General features: G+C 40.8%; 1 protein-coding gene across 1 annotated transcript in view; it reads right to left on the bottom strand.

Moving 5' to 3' along the window:
- PRKDC (protein kinase, DNA-activated, catalytic subunit) overlaps positions 1-17137 on the bottom strand; it is an 87745-nt gene that overhangs the window by 26477 nt on the left and 44131 nt on the right. Inside the window, exons 44-63 of the mRNA XM_035124659.2 lie at positions 16433-16498; positions 14571-14643; positions 14100-14248; positions 13449-13586; positions 11511-11630; positions 10695-10838; positions 9863-10014; positions 9204-9335; positions 8203-8314; positions 7579-7703; positions 7330-7479; positions 6769-6942; positions 6385-6483; positions 5582-5792; positions 4773-4944; positions 3985-4200; positions 3554-3666; positions 1990-2121; positions 1600-1779; positions 95-309 (exon numbers count right to left, since the gene is read on the bottom strand). Of these exons, the coding sequence (XP_034980550.2) occupies positions 95-309; positions 1600-1779; positions 1990-2121; positions 3554-3666; positions 3985-4200; positions 4773-4944; positions 5582-5792; positions 6385-6483; positions 6769-6942; positions 7330-7479; positions 7579-7703; positions 8203-8314; positions 9204-9335; positions 9863-10014; positions 10695-10838; positions 11511-11630; positions 13449-13586; positions 14100-14248; positions 14571-14643; positions 16433-16498 (2873 nt within the window). The remainder of the gene's footprint in view (positions 1-94; positions 310-1599; positions 1780-1989; positions 2122-3553; positions 3667-3984; positions 4201-4772; positions 4945-5581; positions 5793-6384; positions 6484-6768; positions 6943-7329; positions 7480-7578; positions 7704-8202; positions 8315-9203; positions 9336-9862; positions 10015-10694; positions 10839-11510; positions 11631-13448; positions 13587-14099; positions 14249-14570; positions 14644-16432; positions 16499-17137) is intronic.

The following is a 17137-nucleotide window of genomic DNA, read 5'->3' as shown; positions in this document are numbered from 1 at the left end:
TAGTCAATTTAAAATATATATTTTATATATATAGTCAATTTAAAAACACACCATAAGTAACGTAACTCTAGAGAGGAAATAAAGAAAAACTTACTTGGCGAGTTCAATCCATTTGATCACATTGGGTGAAAGTTCTGTCTTTCCACGCATCCTTTTGGAGGGTGGTTCCTCCTCCTCCTCAGGGGAAAGGTGAATTAAAGATTGTTCAAGAAGCAGGATACCCACCGGTTGCTGCAAACTTGCTAAGCAGCTAGTGCTCACACTTGAAGGGCTGAGGTCCAGCAGCTCTCTGTGTTGGTAGCTCATTTCCTATCACAACAAACCCGTAATTAGCTATTGGAATTACTTTGAGGTTAGCTTAATATGTAATGTTTAATAAGCCATGTCACACACATGCATGCTTCCCCCCCCCCCATTTAACCCAACAGCCCCCTCTGTTATGTCTAGATCTAGGACAACTTACTTATGTCTTGACATTATAATATTGTGCATTTCCCTAACCTCATTTCATATTATTATTAGCTGCAGAGACAGGGAGATGTACAACACTGTCATAATCGGACACAAGCAAATTGTTGTGAATGGAGCGTGGCAGTTCCACACTAAACATCTAATGTGGACTCAACCTTTGTCTACAAAGAAATTAGCCAACTAGGTAAATTTTATAATGTAGAGAACAAGAATTAAGACTACTGCACAAACCATTAGAAGAAGGAAGAACTAGTATGTCCCTGGGTAAATATTAACAAATTTAAGTAAGAATGGTGTCATCTTTAATCAATATTTATATCTTCTGTAAAAGTGGTGGAAATTTTCTGGTTTGCTGGTCAAATTTGGCCCACCAGGCTGTTTTGTTCAAGTCACATCTACTCCAAGTGACACAAACCTGGGTAGCACTGCAGAAGGAGCTTTGGAAAGTTTCTTTGGAAAGAAAAAAATGTGTCATCTTTCATTGGAGCATTTCTTTTTTTCTGAAGGAAGTAGTTTGTTTTCAAAGCACTTCTCCCACTGCTCTGAATACAAACTACTTCCTTTGTAGAGGGGGAAATGTTCCTGTGTTTGGGTCATTTTCCTCTGTGCAGAAACTTCAAAAGGGGCTCCCTCTAACTGACCATCAGCCAACTGTCAATTAAAAGGAGCCTCTTTGAGAGGTGTGTCTTTAAAGGTGGTTGCTGTACACCAGAGCTTTCCAAACTGTGTGTTGCGACACAGTTTATCAGCTGCACTGTGTGTAGGTGTGTCGCGCAAACATTCCCCGCGCTCCTCCTGGGGCTGGAAAGGGGTTAATTTAACCTCCAGTTTGCTAGTAAAACTGAATTACTATGTCACGAAATGTTGCGTGTCTAAAAAGTGTGTCACCAACATGAAAAGTTTGGAAAGCTCTGCTGTACAGTGGCTTCCTTTGAACTTTGACATGTCAACCACCAGACATCATTATGAAGCCAGATAGTTGACAGGTGGGTCAAAGATGCCCCATGGTGGGTGGAGGGAATAAAGATCTGGCCACTGGGCCAAAAAGGTTCCCCACCACCAACTGGTATATATGCCTAAAAAAAACAAAACAGGACAAAATTCCAAATGCAACGTAGGAAGCACTACCTGGATGCAAGCTATGAACGGTGGGAAATACAGCACAGATGTTGTCAGGAAGCGGTTGAAGTCCTCAAGCAACTGCTGGACAACATTGTTCTTCTCAGGCAGAGTTTTCATTTTCTTCATTTCTTCCAGAATTCCACTAAACAAACTGCTGAAGAGCTGCTTAGCCAGTATAGGGTCCCTCTGTAATTGACAATGCAAGCAATGAATCCTCGGGACAACTGCACTGGTACTTCCACAGAGAATCCCATGTCTCCTCTGCAACTGGAGCTTACAAGTATACAGGAACGGCTTTACATTTGAGTACGTTACACAATTTTTGAAATGCGTTTACTGAAATTGTGTTACCAAAAAAAAAAAAAATGAGTTAAGTAACCCGATAAAAGAGCATACCTGAGCTACGCCCTGCAGAGGGGTAATAAGACTGCTGTATTCAATCTGGATGTCAGGAAGGTCGCCTTGCCTGTACTTCCTGTACAGAGTGACCTGAGCATCATGTTTCATCTTTAGCTGGGTTTTAATTTCCTGCAACAATAGATAGCTTCTGAATTAGTTTTGATGTGAACAGAAAAAAACCAACAGCTTATCACTTGCCTTGTGGAATTCCCTCCCTGGGTATATTAGACAGACACTGGCTATGCTTCGTTTTTCAATGCCTGTTGAATATTTCCATATTTAGTGAAGACTTTCCAGATGATTAACCCAAGCCATGAATACTGATCATTGATATGAGCTGTAGAATTGAATTTTATATAGCTTTACTGTATTACTGGTGCTTTAAATGGCTTTGATATTTTCTATATGTAAAGTAATTCACAAATTTCCAAAATAAATAAATATACACCTGCTTTTTGTGGATCCCGCAAAGGGAGAGTTGGCCACTCAAGAATCTTAATACAGAAAATGCATGTGCCTAAGTTTAAGCCACATATTCCAATTCTTCCCAAAAGTTCAATTCTACGGTTTAGGCTTCAAGCTGCACTACATCAAGTAAGCAAGAAGAGCCCTGGATTGTGATGAAGAAGAGCAGAACTCAGGGAATGCATTTGCTTTAGAGTGGGTAAGACATGAAATGGTATGTGTGTGTGTGTGTGTGTGTGTTCCTCTTCACTCAGGAAATATACTGTATTAGGCTAATTTGAGTGGCCCTGAGTTACTGGAGCAAGGGGGACACACATGCCCCATGCAAGGATAGCTTCCTCCACAAGTCAGCCAACTTCTGTCCTCAGAAAAACCTTGATAGGCAAGCTTCCTGATCAGCTTTGTAAAGGTAAAGGGACCCCTGACCATTAGGTCCAGCTGTGACCAACTCTGGGGTTGCGGCGCTCATCTTGCGTTATTGGCCGAGGAAGCCGGCGTATAGTTTCCAGGTCATGTGGCCAGCATGACAAAGCTGCTTCTGGCGAACCAGAGCAGCGCACAGAAACGCCGTTTACCATCCCGCTGTAGTGGTACCTATTTATCTACTTGCACTTTGAGGTGCTTTCGAACTGCTAGGTTGGCAGGAGCTGGGACCGAGCAACGGGACCTCACCCCGTCGCAGGGATTCGAACCGCCGACCTTCTGATCAGCAAGCCCTAGGCTCTGTGGTTTAACCCACAGCACCACCTTCGCTTTGGAAAAAGGAAGCAACAAAACATGAAGATAATAACACAATCTCCTGGGGGTGGGGGGGACTCCAACATCTCACATTTCTTTGAGAGAGAAAAAGAATGGAGCTTTGATACTCCAGTCCCATCTCTGTAGCTCCTCACCCTGTCAAGAGCCCAGCTAGATACTTCACTGCTTCTTAGGAAGGAGAGGAATCGTGTACCTTGGTGGTCTCTCAACCCCACTGCTTATGGGGCACTTGAAGAATCCGCTTCCTAGGCACTCCGTTCCTAAAGCGGTACTTCAGTAGAAGCACTCTAAAAACAGTTTAAGTCTCTGCTTATTATTTATACTATAGGAAACAAACCTTTTCTTTTTTCTGTTCAACAACGCCCTTCCTTGCATAAATCAAACTAAGCTTTTCTTTGTCTTTTAAGAACCGTCGCCTCAGTCTCAGAATCTCTGCCCGTTCATCTATACCTAAGCAACAAAGAAGGAAAATTCTTTAACTTATACATAAAGTTACTATTTAATAACTTGCATACAACACTTTCCTAATTAAACAATTGGCTGGGAAAGTGTCACCCATAATATCATATAAGACCTGTAAAGGGATTTTGATGACGTATGAACCCTTTGATCCTAATGTAATGGCTTAAACTCTTGAAATCAATTTCTTCTTGCTGCTTGAGCAAAACTCATGTGTGATATTATGTAATTTGCTTAGCCTTAGATAATAAAGAAGGCTTCTTTTAATTAAGGATGTAAGGGGGAAATCTGCATTGACAGCTGTGGTACCTTGAGCTTTGCTGTCCACCTCATCGCCGGGCAAACCCAGTCTTTTCTCCCCGAAATTAGGACCTATAGGTTTGAAGGCAGCTCTGTGTGATTTGTCAGCTCGTTTGTTAATGTACAACATTGAAGATGACAGGGATTCAGAAGATGAAGGAAATCTGTATTCTGAAAAAGTGTCAACGCTGTTCCCTATCAGCCAGTTGAAAGAGCTTCTCCCACCTGAAATAAGCAGAAAGCATTAATAATCACATATCTCTCCATTTAATATGTGTTGCGCCCCACTCCCACTACTATTCTTTTACTTGCCTAAGTTACAACCAGAAATAGATGTTAAAGAAACAGAGTATCAGGGGAAGTTTCAGTATGAAAACTGAAATACTTAATATTTTTAGTATATGAGGCCAAAGATTTCACACACACATAAACAAATAAATACAGAAGTATATGCAAGTACAGTGGTACCTTGGTTCCCAAATGGCTTAGCTGATGAACAAATCGGCTCACAAATGCTGCAAACCCAGAAATAAGTGTTCCGGCTTGTGAACATTTTCGGAAGACGAATGTCCGTTTCGGCTGTCGGCATTGTTTCTGGGGCCAATCAGCCAATCAGAAGCCGCACCTTGGTTTTTGAACGTTTTGGAAGTCGAACAGACTTCCAGAATGGATTGAGTTGGAGAACCAAGGTACAAACCTCCATACACACAAGTTTTTGAATACACATGGAAGCATGAATTCCATACACAAACCCTTTTAAGTTTTTCAATAAATAATACTGCTTCAGGAAAACTTACTGGCATTTTGTGTGGGAGTAAATTCATACTGTTGCTGTGTAGCCCTTAGCTGGCCACCCAGAGATCCTTCCTGTGAGCGATACCTGTTAGCATCCTGGGAAGCTTGAGACTCCACAAACAAAGGTGTAAGAACAGTACTTCGGTAGCGCCAACTTGAGTCAATAGCAAAATCCTAGAAAGTAAAAAACAGAACAAAACCCTGTGCCTAGACCATCTTTGCCCATTGAAGTCATCTAATTTGATTCAGCTGAAATACCACTAAACTCAGTGGGACAACAGAATAAATGTGCCTAGGATAGGGTTACATGTGAAATTATTAGACAAAATCTTAATGTACTACTATGTTTTAATATTTTGCTGGAAGCCACCAGACTGGCTGGGGAAACCCAGCCAGATGGGAGGGGTATAAACAATTTGCCCCCATTAGGCATTTATTTTTAAACTGGTGTCATTTCCTAACCCAAATTCCATTTCCCCCTCCGATTTCTATCCATTCCATTTTATAAAAATATCCCCCTTTCCCAATGTAATCATCAAAATGATTTCCTCGGTTTACATCTAATAAAGTATGAAACTGACCAGTGTAAATTACAGCCCAATAGCTATTCAATGGATTTTACTGGCTCTGGACTAAAGGGTGATGGATCCTGAAGACTACCTCACAATTCTGTATAAAAATACATAAGAGGAGCCTGCTGGATCAGGCCGATGGCCCATCTATTCCAACATCCTGCTCTCTCAGCTGCCAACCAAATGTCATGGGGAAGCCATAATACAAAAATAAAATAAAGATACATAAATAAATTCACCTGAAATTTGCATTCCGAAAGTGGATACTCAAACATTTTTCTGGAGTAATCTGGGCTCTTGCTGGTCATCTCAAGCAGAAAATTCGTAGCCAAGCTCAAATACTGAGTTTCAATTTTAACGGAGTATAAAGAGCTTAACAAAGTCAACATTCGATCAAGGGTATTGGCTGGTAGCCTAGTTTCATCACTCCAAAAGTTCCTGACAATTATTCTGTAAAAGAAAATACAGACCATAGTTCAACAATGGCAAGCTCAATAATGTATTTATTTACTAAGCCATTATTACCTTAAATGGCTCAGGGTTACCTCCACATGAACCTACCCAGACCCAACTAAACTGTTCTGCTAATGTAATGACTTTTGGCTGTGCAATGGAACTTCCCTGCCCTCTCCTCCCCCTGTGCAACCTCTAAATCTGTTCCAGAGCTGATGTAGAGGTCATGCATGAGGCACAGTGGGGAAGTTCCATTGTCCAGTTAAAAGTCCTTACAGTAGTGGAGCTGTTTAGTTGGATACTACCTGACACTCCACTCATCGACAAAATGAATCCATTATCCCCCTCAGTTTGTTTTCATGTGATGGCGAGAGGCACGTTGGTACTGCCGAAAGGAAGACAGGAATAGAAACTGAGATTCAGCAGGGGGAGAGACTTAAAAGCAAACACAACCACCTTTACCTCATTTCCTTCCTTCCAAGCTGTCACACTCAAGTTATAATTCTGATTTCTGGAATTAAATAGTTGTTAAGGCTTTGATTTTCAGTTAAACACACCCACACCCACACCCTGAATAAACATTACTCACTGCAGTCCAGAATTTTCATCAACCAGTCCTTGTAACAGAACTTCTTTTGCTAGTTTAAACACATCTGAAGAGTCCTCATCTGCTTGGCTTTCCGGATCCCTGAGGAAAGAGCAAGGAAAAACAGTTCAACTCTTCTACTGCCTTCTCACTAACACAAAAGGTTAGTGGGAAAATCTGCAATACTTCACAGCAGTCCATGATGATCACAAGGATATATGCCCATAAGATTCTCTATCAGTCTCTTAAGACCGCTTCAGAATTCTCAAACGTCAGAGTTGGAGTTTGTTTTCACATCATGACTGAAATGTGTGGCACACTCATGCAACAGGCGACACAATTTAATGGAGCATTTCTTTATAATAACACCTGTGGTTGAATTCTTACCTGTAGTTATCATATAGCCACATGAGAATGTCATACATTCTCCCCCGACATACTGGTGACGGGTGAGAGATGAAGCCGGTTACTGCAGGAAGAAGCTCTCGTACTTCAGCTGGTTTCAGGTTAGGTAGCATCTTGTATACTATATCCATACATATTGTTTGCCTTTCGTCGTCTCTAGGAGAAAAAACAAAAACACATTTTTTATTTGTCTATCATTTTAATTTTAAAAGGTTTTTTTTACATATAGTGCATTTTTTAAAAATAACTTCATTGCATCAACAATAAGTATGTGTACAGGAAGAGCAGCAAAGCTAGAATTTTGGCATTTATTTTGACTAAACTTGTGAGAATATTTCTCCAAAAAATGACAACTGAAAAGTGGTAACAGTGAAAAGTCTCCTCCTATCCTCAGCGCCCAAAGGGAGAATGTGATTTTAAGCAACTCCCATTTGTTCAAATAGGGCTTGTGCAGAAAAGAGAGTTTTTGCAGAGTCCCTATAGACTCTGTGCCATGCATGGAAGAACCTGGCTAGAAATATGGATAGTTATGCCCTTACTTACCTGTGATTCATGACTTGTGTAAAATCCTTACTCTTCAACTGTAAATACAGATCCGCTATTTCTTGAGCACGACACATTACTACCTCCAGGCAGTAAGTTTTCATCACCCCATGAAGTTTTGGTATGAGGAAGAAGACTGTATTCATAAACCTTTCCAAGATCAAGAATCAAAAAGAACAGGAAGTTATAACACTGCCAAGCTAACTGAACCTCTCTAGGGTATAGGACAATTGAGAGTTCTCAACTTACCTGTCAGCAAGAGTAGGAAAGTTCTTTGTCACTTTATTCAGACACACAATAAATTTGTCCTCTTTGGTATTCTGATGCTGCTTTAGCTGCTGTATGACCAAGTCATAAACCGGACCTTCAAATATCTGAAAAATTGAATGTATCATTAGGTACTTTCAAATGCCAAAGTCTCAATATCCTGACCAAAATAATAATAATAATTACTAATTATGTGAGTAGTAAGAGGCTTCCTCAGTCATTTTTATAAGATTAGATAAATCTGTGAAAGCTAGCTCTTTAAATGCCACAGTAGGAATGGGACTTTTATCTCAGACACATTAAACTGCTGCCTACCAAAGGTTGGGGAACAATCTGAGTATGGCAATCTTCAGCTTAACTTCTAGCTAGCAGCTACTGGAGGTGGATTACTGGAATGGACGAGATCTAGTATGACAGTTCCAATGTTTCATTAAAAGGGCAATACTCTCTCCCCTCTTAAAATGTTATACAATGGACATGTTATACGATGAAATTCAATGGATTAGCTAAGATAACGACACGCTGTTTTAATGCGTATTTTAGGAACCATCTTAAACTCCTGCTTTGGTTTTAGAAATTGTAAAATACATAGCCTGTTGTACCCACTTTTTCCTTCTCAGAAATATAGTGAAGAATGAGTCCCAGCACTTCGGCAGCAGCTGCATACACTTCCTTGTATTTTACGAAGGCCATGTTGTTAGTCAAAGCTTGGTAGTATCTAGCATAAAGAAGAAATATGCTTCGATAGTCTCAGAATGGTATTTTAATGTCTAATGTGTAATAAACAGATATCAGTAAGAGCATGTTTAGAAACCCTATACAGACCACTTGTTTTATCTGTAACCTAAACAACGTGGATTACAAATAATCTAATGAAGAGATGGGGGAACTTTGGTTCTTGATGAAAGCCACTGGACTTTCATCAACTCAGTGTCAGGGATAGTGGGAGTTGCAATCCAACATCTGGAAGAAGAGAGGTTCCCCATTCCTGGCCTCATGCATGCACTTTATACTACTATCCCGTTTGCTGAAAATTTCAATGTCAGTCCCCAAAGTTCCAGTTTTCATTTTGGAAATTGATTACAATTCCAGTCTGTTTCTCCTTCCCCTCCAGTGGTGTACATGAAGCTAGTTCTAATTCAGCATTATGTGCATAATTCCCCCCATTTTCAGATGATCAACATGAATTCAGAGACTGAAGCATGCTTGAGTAACCTTATTTAACACCGAGTAAATTTCTGCATGATCTCACAGATGCATTACGTGATCATTCTAGTTCCTGATGCAATCCTTTGAATATAAAATGCTGCAGGGATCAATTTAATTGCTTTACTCAAAGCAATAAAACCACATCCAAATATGAAAATCTGGAGATTAAACCTTCTGCAGTGAGAACACTATGAAGTTTTATGTTGAAATCATTTATCTTAAAATCCCACCACCAGCCTCCAAATTTATCATCTGATTGTGGGTTTTGTGTGTTGGGTTAAGAATAAGTAACAGGTAGGAGAATTGCAAGCCAAATATGCAAGTGTTTCCTTCTCTATTGGCCCCACTTCTTTTGTTCACTACATTCCAGCTGAATTGCACAAAAATAATTTTCTTACTTCACACTGCCTATTTCACAGTTTGGATCATAGGGAGGCAGGTTATTCGCAAGAACAATTCCTAGTAACTGAATTCCCACGGAGTTGTCTTTTGTGTTGGCATCTCTACCAGAAAACCGTTCATATATTATCCTATAGTAAACAAAATCACAGAGATCATAAAAATAGTAACTTAGATTGAAAAATAGAAGTGGTTAAGTTCATACTGACTATTCAAATTGGAGCATTTTTAGAAACCCTGCCTAGATCAATACCTGATCCCCAACTCCCACCCAGTCATGCTATAGGTTTGTCTTCTAAGGACAACCGTAGCCAATGTGGTGCTCTCTCCAGGTGTTGTTGGACTCCATCAGCCCCAGGCAGCATGGTCCATGATCAGGGATGATGAGTTGCAACCCAGCAACATCTGGAGAGAACCATGTTTGCCATCTGTGTCTAAGGCATGAAACACATTGATCCTTAATGATTCCAGATTAAATACTAGAGAAATGGCAACAGGTATATTCTAACACTGCTAGACATGTATGTTGACAACAGGATTTAGTATAAATGCAACAGTCCACCTACCCAAACTAGCTTTTAAAAAGAAGCCTTTACGCTACTAGGATGATTTTATGTGTATTGCAACTACAAAGAGTAACTTTATTAAGATTATTTACCTGTAAGGTATGCTGAGACAATCTTTCCAGCACTCTACTAATGTCTTGACAATTTCTAAGTTATGTCTGAACACTGCTTTTTTCTGGTGAAATACATTCTTCATCAAGAACTCAAGCAACCGGTTAGCTAGGATTTCATCCTTGATATTTCCCTAGTATAAAGCAAATCACAAAGCACTGAGTTAGCTATTATATTAGTAGTAACTATTCTTCTCTGGTGAAGAATACCATCAAATTTTAACTAAGGAATATGCTTTAAAAATTAATCTCCAATTTTCTGGAGCAGGATAGAATCTTTTTTTTAATAATGCGAAACTGCAGAAGACAAATCACACTTTAAATTTAAACCACACTTTAAATTTATAAATACATTATGAGAATACATTTATAGTCTCACTAACAGTTATTTAGTGAAAATAATAGCCACATACATTCATCTAAAGCAGGCATGTCAAACTTGCGGCCCTCCAGATGTTTTGGACTACAATTCCCATCTTCCCAAACCACTGGTCCTGCTAGCTAGGGATCATGGGAGTTGTAGGCCAAAACATCTGGAGGGCCGCAGTTTGGGGATGCCTGAGAAAGTGTCTCCTCAGGATAGTGTTTAAGAAATTGTTTAAAACTAAAGGTGCTCTAAAAATCACCATACCGGAATTGCCAGGGACATTTCTCATTATGAACTTATAAATTTCAGCCTTACTACACTTTTTAATCTTAGTGAGTGGCCCATAATTACACCTTGACCCTGCATCAGATCATTACAACCTAAATACACACACACACACACACACACACACACACACACACACACACACACTTCTTAGTTCCTTACTTTGGGTGTAGCAACACTAGTCCAGGAAAGTAGGGTGACCACTATCTCTACTACCATGTAATGAATCCCTTCTCCTCCATTATCTCCAGAAACAACCAGCTGCAGTAAAGGGCCCAGCCAGTGCTTTGTGTAAGGTTGGAAAACCTAGAGAAGAAATGCAGAATGCCATCTATACAGCACTGTCACTTTGGAAACTGCTGCACAACATTGAAAAAGTAAATGGAGAGGGCACTTCTTACAAATGCCCAACAATGAGATTACATTTAATGCTTTGGTGATAAATAACAGCACAATACTTAGGAAAGTAATCAAGGTACTGATATTTGAACAGTTGGGTTTATATGAACACCCTGAACGTGCCACTCAGATATTTTTCTCCCCTCATTCCAATTAGAGGCAGTAGATCAGATTCCATATTACTTTTAGTGCTACTTTTATTCACCTGGAGGTTTCAAAACTACAAGCCCAATCCATTATGCAACACTACTGCTTATGTATGTATATGATGGCTGGTTTATGGAAGTCGAGGGACTAGCACATTAATTTAGGTGCTATTTATTTTATTTATAAAAGTACTTATATACTACCATCTCATAATATATCAGGGCAACATGCAGCAATATGCAAATAAAACAAGGAAAATCATTAAAAACTGAACAAAATCATCATCAAAATGCCCAGTTGATTAAGATTTTAATCAGCTCTGTATGCCAATCTTCATTACCTTCTCAACCTACTTTATTCATACTGTAGGAAATTATTACAACAACCAGTGCCCATTTACAGTCTCATTTTTTAAAAATAAAAATGACTTACTTCTTCTGTATTCACGATGAGCTTTGCTACAAAGAGGCGAATATTTAATGGTACAGAGGGGTTTCCTAGTTTGCTGTGTAGAAACTTCATCCATGGAGGAAGATCTGGTGAATCTGCACCCTAACTCCCCAAAAGATTGTAAGTACACAAACACACACAGCCAATTATATTACAAGGCATAATTAAAAGGCAACAAAAACACAACACTAAACCACAGTTCTTCCTCAGTTACCAGTAGAGGTGCTTCTTGGGGGGGGGGGGGAATTACAGGGAAACAGATGCTTTACAGCAGGCATCCCCAAACTTTGGCCCTCCAGATGTTTTGGACTACAATTCCCATCTTCCCCGACCACTGGTCCTGTTAGCTAGGGATCATGGGAGTTATAGGCCAAAACACCTGGAGGGCTGCAGTTTGGGGGTGCCTGCTTTACAGGTAGTAGAGTACAGTGGTGCCTCGCTAGACGAATTTAATTCGTTCCACGGGTCTTTTCTTATAACGAAAAATTTGTCTAGCGAATCCCATAGGAATGCATTGAATTTTATTTGAATTTTTTTTTTTGCCCATAAGAACGCATTAATTGAATTTCAATGCATTCCTATGGGAAACCGTGATTCGCTAGACGAATTTTTCATAAAACGAATTCATCTAGCGAGGCAACCTCCGCTCGAAAAATCCTTTCGTTAAGCGGAAATTTTGTTAAGCAGGGCATTCGTTAAGCGAGGCACCACTGTATGTCAGTTTGTTTCTGATCTACGATAAGACAATACTTCTAAATGGACACAAGTACTTTGCTCGGTATGAAAGCAAACTTCATACCATGGAAAATGTTTGTTCCACAAACAATTTAAATTTAAGGGTAAGGAACAGGATCCACCTGGCAGGCCTGATCCTAAGCTTCCCCACAGGCCATTTTTTTATAGGTGGGTAGGGCTGCCCATCTGTCAATCACCTAATGTTACCACGGGATCAAGTCATTCCACTTCAAAGGAAAGAATCAAGGGGCCTGTACTCCCTGGTTTTCCTTTCTAGGTGCACCTTGCACTTTTAAAGTCAGGATTGAATTCAAGCCAGGGAAGCAAATAAAGAATCAGAACCACACTTCTGAGTGCGAAACGTTTTTCCATTTAGCTTGATGTTCTAAGCTGCAGTTCAAACTTTTCTGCATCTGATATGTCTCAGACCTGAGAACAGTGGGTGCATTTTGCCCACAAACAGCCTGATGGCTGCATCTATAATGACTTAAATCAGTAGAACTTTTTATACTACCAGTATCTATCTATCTATCTATCTATCTATCTATCTATCTATCTATCTATCTATCTATCATCTATCTATCATCACATTTCTTTCATGGATCAATTCATCTAGTTGAGGTTATTTCCTGCAGTAACTGGGGATAAACCACGGGTAGGATAAGATCTTGCAGAATATGGAGCAGGGGTCAGCAAACTTTTCAGCAGGGGGCCGGTCGACTGTCCCTCAGACCTTGTGGGGGGCTGGACTGTATTTGGGGGGTGGGGTGAGAACCAATTTCTATGCCCCACAAATAACCCAGAGATGCATTTTAATAAAAGCACACGTCCTACTTCCTGTAAAAACACCAGGCAGGCCCCACAAATAACCCAGAGATGTGTTTTAAATAAAAGGACACATTCTACTCATGTAAAAACATGCTGATTCCCAGACCATCCGTGGGCCAGATTTAGAAGGTGATTGGGCCGGATCCGGCCCCTGGGCCTTAGTTTGCCTACCCATGATATGGAGTATCTGCACATAATTCTGAAGTCTTCACAAGAACAGAAAACGTTCACCTAGCAAGTATGCTGAATCTTCAAGCATTTATGTGGCAATACATTGACATCTTTCTAAACAATTAAACCTAGAAAGACCTAGGGAAAGATTATGTTAGCAACATATTAAGTCATGTCAATACTTACCTTTTCTACTGTGGGTGTGATTTTATTTCTGTGCATGTGTTTGATCAGGGTTGTCATAGAGGCCATACATTCATGCTGGTTCAGCTCATCCATCTCTAGTTCCATAAAATCATCTGAAACTAAAGGTTCTGTGGGCTCCTTTTTAAACAAGCAAAAACTGCCAATTAGTTCTGAAGATGTCATACTATTTTATTTTAAAGTGAAATTAAACACGAATTTCATTTTATCCTTTCATTTTCTCTTCGTAATATTGCTTTCCTACAGTTAAGTGCTGGGTAGTAGTAGCAAAAATTATGAGGCTCTATACCAGGCTTCCTCAACCTCGGCCCTCCAGATGCTTTTGGCCTACAACTCCCATGATCCCTAGCTAGCAGGACCAGTGGTCGGGGAAGATGGGAATTGTAGTCCAAAACATCTGGAGGGCCAAGGTTGAGGAAGTCTGCTCTATGCATTGATATATCCTCTACAGCTCTGCATGGTTAAAAAGACCAAAGCTGTAACATTTGAAAGTGCATGCTGATCTTTTAGAAGGAAATGGAACACAAACCAGAGCATATATATATATATATATATATATATATATATATATATATATATATACATACACGAACATACTTGCAGCTTTCATACACAATAGACAAGTCAACTCACCTTTCTCCTGAAGTGAGAACCGGAGGCAATACGGTCTTGGGAATTATATGAAAAACTCTGTACTCCAGTTGAGAAATCAAATTGGCTCATCTCTTCACTCAGACTGCTATCTGCCATATACGATGCAGAAGCTAAATAGTGTGGCTCGACTAAAAGGGAAAGGCATAATCTGGTTATACTACTGCACAAATATCTATGCACATCTCCAGTGAAGACCTTCTAGGTAAACTGGTTTCACGCGTCACCTCTCAGGCTTCCTTCAAATTTATCCTCATATTCATTCCTGTTTAAAACAAACTTAAGTATGTGTATCTGCATCTATGCCTTTTTTCACATTTTAAAAAATAATGCTAACATTCAGATTACAAAAAAAGAGAAAGATCACAGTTATTTTTATGTTACTCTGTAAAGCACCAAGTACACCATCATCAATACAGTTATTTTTTTTTAAAAAGTAACAACAAATAATACCTGAATCCTCACTCATTGCTTCCCTGGCTTCTTTCCTAATGGCAAGGTATTGTTTCTTTCTTTCCAGAGGAACCTAAAATACAAAAAAGTTTTCAAAGCTCCTTGTTAGCTTAAATAACACATAGTGCTACCAAGACGAGAGGGATCTAATAGAAGCAAAATGTATAAAATACAGAAGAGAAGTTAGCTCCAGGCAAAGGGTGAATGCTGCCTTGTGCTCGTTTTTTTTTATCTTGTCCCACTTCCTTTGTAGAATATGATTGAAGATTTTTCCATTTCTTGTGCTCTCTGAGCATCATGCAACCATTTTGTCTGCCATTTCCTCCATTCACCTTGCAGTGAAGGAACCATCCCCCCTCAGGGCGCCTGGCCACCAGGGGCGCGGAAGGGGCGCCAAACAGTGTCTGGGAGCAGCGCGCAGCCATTGAGCTTCCTCTCCTCTTCTTACCCATGAAGCAGAATCAGCGAGACTCCTGCCTAGAGTGGCACCATGCACCTGCCTCTTGGTGGGCCACCCCTCAGGTGTCAGTGCTGCCACTGGCCACCCTCCCGCTCACCCTGCTCTTTGCCGCCCGCCCGTTGGGGGCATGAGGACGACGAGAGGCCGGGCGCCGCGCAGCACCGCACCGCCCCCAGCAGAGGCCTCCGTGCCGGAGGAGGTGGCGGCGGCGCCCCAGAGGATGACCAAGCAGCCTGCCGCGACACCTCCTTCTACTTTTCCATGTGCTGTGGGCGCGCTGGTAGCGAGGGGGAGGCAGCGAGCGCGGCAGGCCTGTTGCGGGACGTGGCGGCAGAGGACGAGGCACCATGGTCGGTGCCTGGCGGGAAGGCGCACCGCGCTCCCCAGGAGGCTTTGGTGCTGCTCGTCCCCGGCCGCTGAGGAAAGTGTGGGCGAGGCAGCAGGCGCGCGTGTGGGAGGGTGGCGGCGCCCAAGAGATCCCTGCGCCACGGCTCCATTTAAGCTTAAGACGGCCCTGCCCCCTCATCTCAGTCTTGCTATTGGACACACTTTGAATGTGATGCCAGGCCTCTCTCTAGTCATGCAAACTCTGATCTGCTGGCATCATGTATCACCATCGCACATTCATCACTGTCATCATCTTGCATCTCTCAAAATTTGAGCAAGGACATACTGTGTTGTATTTTCTTCTAAGACCTGCTTCCCTCCATGATCAGAGCACCACAGTGGGCTCACAAATTCCTACAGAAAAACTCCCCCACTACCTGAGACCACCACAGCAGAGACTGTGTGACAAGTTTACTGCTACATCTACCTGCTTGGTTAGCAAAACAAGATACACCGCAGGATCTGGAATAAAATCTGGCCAAAGCACAGAAACTATGAAGGCTACCAAAGATCACTATGGAAGCAATAATTCAATTAGGCATGCCTTTATACAGTGGAACCGCAGTCGTCGAACGCTTCGGAAGTCGAACACTTCAACTTTCAAAAGCCGACAACCCAGAAGTGAATGCTTCCGTTTTTGAACGCACCTCAGAAGTTTAATGGCTTCTGAGGGACGTTTCTCCATTTTTTTCAATAGATTTTGCTGACCAGCAATTGCGCCTCGGTTGTCGAATGTTTCAGAATTCGAACGGTCTTCCAGAACGGATTATGTTCGAGAACAGAGGTTCCACTGTACTTGTGTTCTGTGATTTAACCGCAACTCTTAACTTGCTCTAGAACTCTTAAGGCAGTAAGATCTTCTCTTAATAGGGAGGTAACTTCATTTTACCTTCTCAAAACTGAAAGAGTATGTTATTTGACAATATTATTGTTGATGGTGCTTCCATTGTATTTGGTTTATTGTTGTGGGAAATAAAACATTAGTAGTGAAAATTAAAAAGGAACCTTTTCCTACCTCAATCTCTATAGGAAATGAATAATGGTGCTGTAAATCCAACAAGTTTTCAAGAATAAAGAGATTCTACAGAAAAAGAAGACATGCAAATTTTAAAAATAATTATGCTGCAATTTACAAAATGTTAATTATCCAATTAGCTGTATGTTCCAGGAATACAATTTTAAGTAGTTGCCATCACAAAAAGTTCAACAAATATCAAATATATTAATTGCTCTTATTAAAATCTAAATTCCACAAATCTCATCACTGAAAGCAGACATTCCCAAGAGAAATAAGCCCACACAATGTATTCCAAGCCCTGGCAGAAGAAAGTCAACTTGTCCCTTCTAGTTACCCTTCTGCAAGTAGCAGCATTGCTTAGATAGGAGAATCTCCTGCACGTACGGTAAAGAGTTCTGTCCTGAGCTCGTTGTTGTTCAACATCTTTATAAATTATTTGGATGAAGGTATTGCAGGGATGACACCAATCTCCTCTATAAATATACTGTCTCAAGTTACTCAGTAGATCTATTATGTTGTATAGCCATCACCCACCAATCTCTTTTTACAGTGGTACCTCATGTTACTTACCATCCCCCTTACGAATGCTGTGGGTTACACACTCCGCTAACCCGGAAGTAGATGCCCCTTGTTACAACCTTTGCCCCGGGATGTGAGCGGAAGGTGCCATTAGAGAAAGCGCGCCTCATGTTATGAGCGGTT

The sequence above is a fragment of the Zootoca vivipara genome, chromosome 8 (genome assembly GCF_963506605.1).
Source record: "Zootoca vivipara chromosome 8, rZooViv1.1, whole genome shotgun sequence".
NCBI classification, from domain to species: domain Eukaryota; kingdom Metazoa; phylum Chordata; class Lepidosauria; order Squamata; family Lacertidae; genus Zootoca; species Zootoca vivipara.
This window is presented reverse-complemented; position numbering and strand designations above follow the sequence as displayed.